The sequence below is a fragment of the Salmo salar genome, chromosome ssa12 (genome assembly GCF_905237065.1).
Source record: "Salmo salar chromosome ssa12, Ssal_v3.1, whole genome shotgun sequence".
NCBI lineage: Eukaryota > Metazoa > Chordata > Actinopteri > Salmoniformes > Salmonidae > Salmo > Salmo salar.
In genome coordinates, this window is record NC_059453.1 from 33,494,625 (window position 1) to 33,505,962 (window position 11,338).

Sequence of the window (11,338 nt, forward strand, 5' to 3'; positions counted from 1 at the left end):
ATCTCATGTATCGACTCCAATTATTACTCTCATATTTTTCATATCCTGCCATGTCTGGCTCAGTTGAACAGCTTTTCCGTCATTACTGTATCTGTGGAAAAGGAACTTGAACTGTACAGACTGGAGTTAATAAAACACTTTTTTCGAACTCTACCTTCATGTTTTGGGTACCTTTTCTTTCTGTGGTGTCGTGTCTTTGGCTATGCCGGATTAAGTGATATGACAGGCTAATTTATAAAATTATTTCTCTGTAATTAATATTACCTGATTAAGCTAATCATGTAAATGTAATTAACTAGAAAGTCGGGGCACCACGGAAGAACGTTTATAGAGCTGTTATCTTCCGAATAAACTCTTAAAATACTTAGTAATATTTTACATCGATAGCCGTCATCTCAATCCTCACCTTATTTTCAGTCTCATAATGAAAGTTGTAAATTCTTGGCTATCTTCACGAACCCTGGCTAACAAGTTGAATCAGCAATACAAAATTGGGTTTAATTATTTATTTACTAAATACCTAACTAATCACACAGAATTACAAATACACAGAATACAATGACGTCATACAGAAAATGTCCTGGTGGACGGAACCTGTATCATGGCTGGTTACACAAAGGAAAGGGGGTTGGGCTTGAATGAAAGAGCGGTAAGATTTAGGAACAAAGAAACAGCAGCTATGCTATCGTAAATACATTATCTTATGCATTCTAAATTACTGCCCATTTGGAAAAGGAAAATGCAAAAAATATTTACTCTGAGCTGCGCTTCGGTAGATTGGTCGTAGATGCTGGCCGGGTTGGCCAACAGATCTTCCTGTACTCGGAACAATGTCTCTGGTGGTAAATTGGATACGTGGTGGTATCTTCGTCCGTCTGTTAGACTGGATCCGTCGTCCGTCCTTTCCTAGCCCACGTCGACAGCGGCAGCTGCTAACTCAACGGCATAGGAAGTATCACTTCTGTAGTGAATAAGCTCAAAGTTCATACCATTCGCCATCAAAGCTCACGCCGAGGTTGGCATAGTTCTGTCCTTGATATGTGTGTCTCCTTCTAACGTGGAGGCTGCAGCCCTCCCGTACTGGAACTGGTGAATGTCTTTTCGTCATAGGGTTATATAGTGGAGAGAGGGGAAGGAGGTGTTTCATCGTTTATAACCCTTGTCTCTTCACAGGGTTGGACCACTGATCGAGCAGGGCACTTTCCTTATGAAAACCCAATTCTCTCATTTGGAAGCTAAAATTACATTTAATCTCCTAACAAACAATTTCAATATCAAACATTTCAATTGCATAACAATTCCATGTGACTCTGATAACTAGAGGGTGTATACTTTCTCAGGTACAGTTTATGTCGTCCTGTCATCAATCATAATGTCTCAGATAACAATGAACTGACATACATACTCATTACGTTATCAAGCATATTTCCAACTGGTTTTATTATCAAAAGATGGTTCCTTTCCCCATTTGTTTGATGTTCCCAGACTCTCTATATTTAACAGGACAGCAGTCCTTCACTAGGGTCAGTAAGAGAGGGGGAAGGGGGAAAGGTATTTATGGGGGGGGGTCATAAACCTTACCCACAGGCCAACGTCATGACAGTGGCATACCACATGATCATACTTAACTAACTGCTCACCATGTCTCTTTTGTCTTTGCAGGACCCCAGAACCAAGCACAAGTTTAAGAGCCACACCTATGGCAGCCCCACTTTCTGCGACCACTGTGGCTCTCTCCTGTATGGTCTCATCCACCAGGGGATGAAGTGTGAGAGTGAGTAATGTATCTCTCCATCCACTTAGACTGGGGATCTCTATACACAACCTGCGATATAAACCTTAAGCGGACACGCGGTGCACCTGACTATGGCCAATCTAACCAATAGTGGAGCGCTGATGTTACACCCATCGCGGTTGATCCACCCACTGATGTCGTCTGGTTTGCTTGGTTAGCTAGCTAGCAAGCTACACTGAACAAAAATGTAGAGTGTTGGTCCCATGTTTCATGAGCTGAAATAAAAGATCCCAGAAATGTTCCAAATGCCTAAAAAAACGTATTTCTCTAAAATGTTTTTGCTCAAATTTGTTTACATCCCTGTTAGTGAGAATTTCTCATTTGCCAAGATAATCCATCCACCTGACAGGTGTGGCATATCAAGAAGCTGATGAAACAGCATGATCATTACACAAGTCCACCTTGTACTGGGGATAATAAAAGGCAGCTCTGAAATGTGCTGTTTTGTCACACACCAAAATGCCATAGATGTCTCAAGTTTTGAAGGAGCGTGCAATTGGCATGTTGACTGCAGGAATGTCCACCAGAGCTGTTACCAGATAATTGAATGTTAATTTCTCTATCATAAGCCACCTCCAACCTCATTTTAGAGAATTTGGTAGTACTTCCAACCGGCTTCACAACTGCAGACCACATGTATGGGATTGGGTGGGCGAGAGGTTTGCTGATGTCAGCGTTGTGTACAGAGTGCCCCATGGTGGCGGTGGGTTTATGGTATGGGCAGGCACCAAACACAATTGCATTTTACCAATGGGAATTTGAATGCACAGAGATACCGTGACGAGATCCTGAGGCAATTGTGAGGCATATATATATTTTTTTAAGGTATCTGTGACCAACACATGCATATCTGTATTCCCAGTCATGTGAAATCCATAGATTAATGCCTAATGAATGTATTACAATTTACTAACCTTCTTATTTCAACTGTAACTCAGTAAAATTGTTGCATGTTGCATTTATATTTTTGTTCCTTATGAATACATGGCTCTCAGTCTGGCAAGCACTGGCAGGAGTATGGGGTAACGTTAGTTACAGCGTGGTGAGGATGAATTAAATTCTTTCTTCAACATCTTGCTTGCTGGCTAGTTATCTAGCTAGTTGTAGCAAAAGGACTTTCTACAAAATGTTGGTAGCTGGCTACCTAGCAACATGACATAATTTCTAAATTCTGGAAGCAGTGGAAACACGATATGAGCTGGCCCACCAAGGCCCAACCCGGGTTGATTTCAAAGTTTCAATGGAAACAAGGCTTTAGATGTGTTCAAAGTATATTTAAACCTAACTTTATTGTTGTCGCTCGTACTGCACAGGACACAATGAAGTTCAATACAATTCTGTAATATTGCCCAATGATGATTTCCATTATTTAAAACTGCATTTCCGTTTTCTGTCCATTCCTTCCAGAAGTTTCCCCTCTGAAACCCACACATGATTCACTCTATCCAGAGATCTTTAAATATACATTATCAAAGCTGCTGCAGGCCTTTATTAGTACAATTCCCTCAAGTTTATGATTTCCATATGTGATAAAGCACAAATGACTTTAATTCAATGGTAAATAGTGCATGATATCTCTTCACCAGAGCTGGCGTGTAATACTAATTATGACTCAGGGCTATATATAAACAGGGATTAGGTTATGGTTGGAAATTGAGTTTGGCACATGCTGGCTGTTCTAATCCTACTGCAAATTAGGTTATCATCATTTGTTTTTAATTGCGTGTTGCCATGTTATAGACTATGGGATATGTTCCGGTCAGCCTCAGAGAACAACATCGACCTATACGGTGACTCGGTGAGTCAGTTTATTAGGAAGTGCATTGGAGATGATGTACCCACTGTGACTATTAAAACCAACCCTAACCAGAAACCGCGGATGGATGGCGGCATTCACACAAAACTGAAAGCACGATCCACCACATTTAACCATGGAAAGAGGTCTGAAAATATGGCTGAATATAAACAGTGTAGTTATTTCCTCCGCAAGGCAGTCAAACAAGCAAAATGCCGGCACAGGAACAAAGTGGAGTCGCAATTCAACGGCTCAGACACGAGACGTATGTGGCAGGGTCTACAGGAAATCACGGACTACGCAAAGAAAACCAGCCACGTCACAGACACCTGATGTCACGCTTCCAGACAAATTAAACGCCTTTTCCCGCTTTGAGGATAATACCGTCGCAGCCCACTAACAAGGACTGTGCCCCCCCCCCTCTCCTTCTCCGTGGCTGACGTGAGTAAAACATTTAAATGTGTTAACCTTCGCAAGGCTGCTGGCCCAGACAGCATCCCTAGCCACTTCCTCAGAGCATGTGCAGACCAGCTGGCTGGTGTGTTTACGGACCTGTTCATTCACTCCCTACCCCAGTCTGCTGTCCCCCACATTCTTCAAGATGGCCACCATTGTTCCTGTACCCAAGAAGGCAAAGAAAACTGAACTAAATGACTATCGCCCCGTAGCACTCACTTCTGTCATCATGAAGTACTTTGAGAGGCTAATCAAGGATCATATCACCTCCACCTTACCGGCCACCCTAGACCCACTTCAGTTTGCTTACCGCCCCAACAGGTCCACGGACGATGCAATGGCCATCACACTGCACACTGCCCTATCCCATCTAGGACAAGAGGAATACCAATGTAAGAATGCTGTTCATTGACTACAGCTCAGCATTCAACACCATAGTACCCTCCAAGCTCATCATCAAGCTGGAGGCCCTGGGTCTCAACCCCGCCCTGTGCAATTGGGTCCTGGACTTTCTGATGGGCCGCCCCCAGGTGGTGAAGGTAGGAAACAACATCTCCACTTCACTGACCCTCAACACTGGGGCCCAACAAGGGTGCGTACTCCCTGTGCACCCACGCCTCCAACTCAATCATCAAGTTTGCAGACTACACAACAGTAGTGGGCTTGATTACCAACAATGACGAGACAGCCTACAGGGAGGAGGTGAGGGCACTCGGAGTGTGGTGTCAGGAAAACAACCTCTCACTCAACGTCAACAAAACAAAAGGAGATGATTGTGGACTTCAGGAAACGGCAGAGGGAGCACCCCCCTATCCACATCGACGGGACCGTAGTGGAGAAGGTGGAAAGTTTTAAGTTCCTCTGCGTACACATCACGGACAAACTGAAATGGTTCACCCACACAGACAGTGTGGTGAAGAAGGCACAACAGCACCTCTTCAACCTCAGGAGGCTGAAGAAATTTGGCTTGTCACCCAAAACCCTGACTAACTTTTACAGATGCACAATCGAGAGCATCCTGTCGGGCTGTATCACTGCCTGGCACAGCAACTGCACCACCCTCAACCGCAAGGCTCTCCAGAGGGTAGTGAGGTCTGCACAACGCATCACCGGGGGCAAACTACCTGCTCTCCAGGACACCTACACCACCCGATGTCACAGAAAGGCCAAAAAGATCAAGGACAACAACCACTCGAGCCACTGCCTGTTCACCCAGCTACCATCCAGAAGGTGATGTCAGTACAGGTGCATCAAAGCTGGGATCGAGAGACTGAAGAACAGCTTCTATCTCAAGGCCATCAGACTTCTAAACAGCAATCACTAACTCAAAAGAGGCTGCTGCCTACATTGAGACCCAATCACTGGCCACTTTAATAAATAGATCACTAGTCACTTTATGCAATGTTTACATATCTTAATTACTCCTATCATATGTGTATATACTGTATTCTATACCATCTAATGCACCTTGCCTATGTCGCTCGGCCATTGCTCATCCATATATTTATATGTACATATTCTCATTCACCCCTTTTGGATTTGTGTGTATTGGGTAGTTGTTGGGGAATTGTTAGATTACTTGTTAGATGTTACTGAACTGTCGGAACTAGAAGCACAAGCATTTCGCAACACTCGATTTAACAATTGCTAAGCATGTGTATGGGACCAATAACATTTGATTTGATTTTGATTTGAGGCTATGTTTGTAGATGCTGATGGGTGTTTAACATTTAACATTTAAGTCATTTAGCAGACGCTCTTATCCAGAGCGACTTACAAATTGGTGCATTCACCTTATAATATCCAGTGGAACAACCACTTTACAATAGTGCATCTAAATCTTTTAGGGGGGGTTAGAAGGATTACTTTATCCTATCCCAGGTATTCCTTAAAGAGGTGGGGTTTCAGGTGTTTGAGATACAGTATACATGTTTTCACATGTAAACAGCACAGTTACAATTTGTTCAGGATGAAATCAGTTTTGTGATATAAATTATTCCCTAGCAACACCTGGCCTTTTGACTTTATAAATAAAGCATCCGTTTTTGCTTAAACCAACTTTTTTTGTTTGTTTGCCTCTCCGTCTCTTCTGGTACCTCTTTAATGCTGTCTCTCTCTTTCTGTCTGTCTTCTTGTGTGTCTGCATCCCTTCAGCCTGCGACATGAATGTGCACAATCAGTGTGTGATGAACGTGCCAAGCATGTGCGGGACGGACCACACCGAGAGGAGGGGACGCCTCTACCTGAAGTGTGACATCACAGGAGACAAGCTGCAGGTCACAGGTAGGCCTCCGGACCGGACCATCTCTCAGACAAATCTATTTCTCACGTGTGTCCCAAATGCACCCTATTCCCTTTATAGTGCCCTAATGGTGACCAAATCCCACAGGGATCTGATCAAAATCAGTGCACTATGAAGGGAATAGGGTGCCATTTCGGGCACATCCGTTGCCTTCTTCCCCAGTGGGATTATGGTGTGTAATGGCTGACAGAGCTTCCTCTTACCTTTTCATAATCAGTCCCAACCATCAGTCCCCAACCACTTTAGCTGTCAGTTGCTTGTTACAGCCCCATATTGATTGATAAGAAAGAAACCGCTTCTGGCCACAAATCCATTCACAGCATGGTTCGCTCCCACCGGGCAGTCATCACCACTGATTCCTGGCAATCTGTGTATGTGTGTTCGTTCTTGTGGGTGTGTGCGCCCATGTGCATCTATGTTCCCTCTAACCTTAGTCTACATCAATTTCTATCTACACAATTGTCAATCGCATCAATAGGTCCAGGCTTTGAAAACCATTCTATTGTAAAAACACCTGTTCACAGTTCAATAGATGAAGTGAACTGGTTGTCATACCAAAAATCACCGTTGTCTGTTTTTGAGTGACAGCAGCCAAGAGACAGCATGTGGTGAGGCAACTATCACTTAATAAAAGCCTCCAGTCTGCAGCCTACAGAGACACGGGTTAATTCCCTTTGGTATACAGATCAATACTGTGTGTGCTTTCCAAATAGCACCCTATTCCCTATATAGTGCACTACTTTTGGCCGCTGCCCATGTACAGTCACGACAAACCCTGTCCATTTTTTTTCAACCTTTTTAAACATACCCAGGGGTATATCTGTGTGGGCTTAGCCAGAAACATGGGTTTCTCTTTTTCATGTGTTTAGTGAGTCACGACTCCATTTTCATGTCTTTCTCTCTCGTGTGTGCGTGTGCGTGTTTAACTGTTGGTTCTGTATCGAATGATTTCAGTCAGGCGTAGAATGGACAGCATCAAAGGTGGTCCAATCAGGCAATATGCTTAGTGCTACTGCATAAAGTGGTACCGCATTTTACTTCCAAGGCCAAAATATTGATACTACTGAATAACATTGTGCAGTGGTTAAAAATAGTATTTTTAGGGTTTCTTTCATATGGCGTGGGATGTTGTAGGAAACAGTTCCCTCTTTATGCTAATTGTCGCTAATACAACTGTAGTTACATAATAATCACATACACATGTTTTTAGTAGTGTAGTCCTACAGTGTCATTTCAGTGTTGGTACACATTCGGATTCAGTACAATGACTACAATTTATTTTGCTGCTTGTGTAATATATTATAATACAATACATGTGAAATTCCCTTCCCTAATAAAAATATGGATGCCCCCACACCACAAACACGGCTGTATGAAATTGGAAATATGTACACACAGTCAGTCCATTAACTGGTTACGCTGGGATCACTAAATCAAATCACATTCCCTCAACACACACTTATCACATTATCACCCACGAGATGGAAGCAACCCTGGAAATATTCAATCAAGTAGGGCAGTGGTCTTTGGCATAGTTCCTTCCGAAGGGTAAAACACACACTGTTAACATTAAGTTTACTCTTCTGGTGAACTGATAATGCCAAGTCATGTACTTGTCATGCAGCACTTGCCCTCAGTTTTCCATTATTGAGAGTTCACTCTAAAACCACATTAACCATATTATGTATCCCCCAAATGTTTTGTTAGATATGAAAATTGCAGTTCAGTTCAGCTTAGTGCAGATAAACTTGTTTCCCTCTGAAATGTGAGGTCACTTTTCATGGCCTAATCATACGCCTGGCTGGCTGCCAAACTCCCAGACCAGACATGTGTGTATAATTCGAGGGTGGCTTCCCTCCGTCGGTGTAATTGCTAGTGTGAAATTATGTGTGACTCAAATGCAGGGGAGGAGGAAGGAATCGGGAAAAGGAGAGGAAGTGGACCATTTTGAAAACTTTCACAATCCAATCAAGTTACAGAGAGAAAATAGCACTAGGAAGTGGAGATAGGAGGACCCATGTACTGTACTGTATAGCCCTGTTCTGATGTTCTTTCCTCCACCCCTTCATGCAATCCTTAATCTAATCTATTTCGAATAGGTGAGAGTATAGCTGTATAGCTTAACACCAAACCAGTCAAACCAGTGATAGCGAAGGGATCAAAGTGGGATGTGGATGCGTTTTCAAAGTATTGGCACCAGGCCTACAAAACATTAAGGAGATACCACTGGGAAGTGCAGCCCTAAAACATTAAGTACTCTGTTGGCACCCATCATATGACACTGTCGGAGGAAGGAGAAGAGAGAAAAGAGTGCCAAGCCATGTTGCTAACAAATACACACCCACTATTCTAGTAGTCTATTCCAATTGACTACTTATGTCTCAATGTATCCCTTATGCCTTGGCTGGCGGTAGCCTTCCTAAGCAGCCTTCAACTAAGTGTCGCTTTCACTCAGTCAGTTCTGCTTCAAAGGGGTTTTTGACTTTTGGCTGGCTTCTCCTTGGAACATTCTGCTTCTGTTTACTCTATTTAGCTTCAGTACAGAGCAGCGGCCTACTGATATTCCTACTGGCAGACAGTCCCACTGGGCTCGGCTGTGGCTATGAGGCACACTCAAACACAAACACAGAAATATTCCCATAGCTAAATCGCTAACTGCTCTTCTCACAAACGGTTAGTGTAGCTCGCTAACTGCTCTTCCCATCAACAGACCGACAGATAGCCAGATTGGAACGCTGATTAGGGCCCGTCTAAAGTGGACAGAATGCTAAATGTTAAATGCACTGGCAGCCAAACAGGATGTGGAGCTCTCTCCTTATACTGAGATGTGTTATAGTGGGCTGTGATGGAGCCAGGAAAGCTGTGATGAAGCTGGACCTCGCTAGTGAAAGTAGTTTCTTGATTTGAAGAGGTTTATGTTGGCTAGGTGTTAGCAACACCTGGGGAGTCATTTCATAAAAGCTAATGTTATCGTTCTTTGGCAGTGTTATTACTGTCATTATGCAAAAATCCTCCAAAACAAATTATGCCATTTCTATCACACATTTACTTGCGTAAGTCATGTAAATTATTATGAGGTACAGATGCAGCCATCTGGTCTAAAAGTTACCTGCCTCATTCCTATGATAGGAATGTAGTGCATTTGCCCAGGCAGGCAGGCAAAGACAACTTCGCCAGTGTGTTTGCATTGCCCTGCTTATGGGTTCCCTGTAAAGCACAGGCTATGGGCAGGCATAAGCTACGGACAACAAGCACAATTGCATCGTATCGATGGCGATTTGAATGCACAGAGATACCGTGACGAGATCCTGAGGCCCATTGTCGTGCCATTCATCCGCTGCCATCACCTCATGTTTCAGCATGATGATGCACGGCCCCATATCGCAAGGATCTGTACACAATTCCTGGAAGCTGAAAATGTCCCAGTTCTTCCATGGCCTGCATACTCACCAGATGTCACCCATTGAACATGTTTGGGATGCTCTGGATCGACATGTACGACAGCGTGTTCCAGTTCTCACCAATATCCAGCACAGCCATTGAAGTGGAGTGGGACAACACTCCACAAGCCACAATCAACAGCCTGATCAACTCTATGCGAAGAAGATGTGTCGCGCTGCGTGAGGCAAATGGTGGTCACACCAGATACTGACTTGTTTTCTGCCTTTATTTTTAAGTTATCTCTGACCAACAGATGCATATCTGTATTCCCAGTCATGTGAAATCTATAGCTTTTCATTTTTATTTCACCTTTATTTAACCAGGTAGGCCAGTTGAGAACAAGTTCTCATTTACAACTGCGACCTGGCCAAGATAAAGCAAGGCAGTGCGACAAAAACAACGCAGAGTTACACATAAACATACAGTCAATAACACAATAGAAAAATCTATGTACAGTGTGTGCAAGTGTAGTAAGATTAAGGAAGTAAGGCAATAAATAGGCCATAGTTGCGAAATAATGACAATTTAGCATTAACACTGGAGTGATAGATGTGCAGATGATGAATGTGCAAGTAGAGATACTGGGGTGCAAAAGAGCAACAACAACAAAAAATAACAATATGGGGATGAGGTAGTTGGGTGTGCTATTTACAGATAGGTTGTGTACAGGTGCAGTGATCGGTAAGCTGCTCTGACAGCTGATGCTTAAAGTTAGTGAGGGAGATATAAGTCTCCAGCTTCAGTGATTTTTGCAATTCGTTCCAGTCATTGGCAGCAGAGAACTGGAAGGAAAGGCGGCCAAAGGAAGTGTTGCCTTTGGGGATGACCAGTGAAATTTACCTGCTGGAGATTAGGGCCTAATGCATTTATTTCAATTTATTAATTTCCTTACATGAACTGTAGCTCAGTAAAAATCTTTGAAATTGTTGCATGTTGCGTTTATTTTTGTTCAGTGTGTGACCATTCTAATTAAATGGATCTGAGTTTTGTGGCTATTTACTGAGAGCAATGTTTGATAGTGTGCCGGGACTATATGACTTATGTGGTCTGCTTGGAGTGACATGTTTTGTGGGATGTGAGAAAATGCCATTAGGAAAAGCAACACAATGACAAGTATTGCGCGTGCGTGTCTGTCGTCCTGCCTGTCTGTCCATCCGTCCGTCGTCTGTCTGTGTGTATATCATACACTTACAACAGACTAAACTAGCCTGTACTCAGCCCTGCATTCCCACTTCTTGGAGCTGTACAATTTGATTTAATTTGGTTGATCGGACCTCCGGGGATGTGAATACACAGTAATACAACCCTGAATTGCCATGACGTGAAGCTGTTTAACTTGGCTTCTATGAAGGAATTCGCTACTTAGTCTTAGAATCCCAAACGCAGCAGTAATAGGATCCGATAAGGATAACATTTACGCATGGCTCGTTACCTCAACGAGATTCCTAACGCTTACAATTCACCCCTGAATATTCATCTAACTTCTCACTTAGTCATGCATTGATGTCAATGGGACACTAAGTGAAAAATCCAATTTAAGTGTAAATTA

The 11,338-nt window shown here is 43.2% G+C and overlaps 1 protein-coding gene across 2 annotated transcripts in view; it reads left to right on the plus strand.

The window, feature by feature from the left end:
- The window catches only part of LOC106564882 (protein kinase C alpha type), a 266,895-nt gene that overhangs the window by 129,610 nt on the left and 125,947 nt on the right, over positions 1–11,338 (plus strand). For both annotated transcript variants that reach the window (XM_014131369.2, XM_014131371.2), the window contains exons 4-5: positions 1,663–1,774; positions 6,201–6,329. In XM_014131369.2, coding sequence (XP_013986844.1) covers positions 1,663–1,774; positions 6,201–6,329 — 241 coding nt within the window. The remainder of the gene's footprint in view (positions 1–1,662; positions 1,775–6,200; positions 6,330–11,338) is intronic.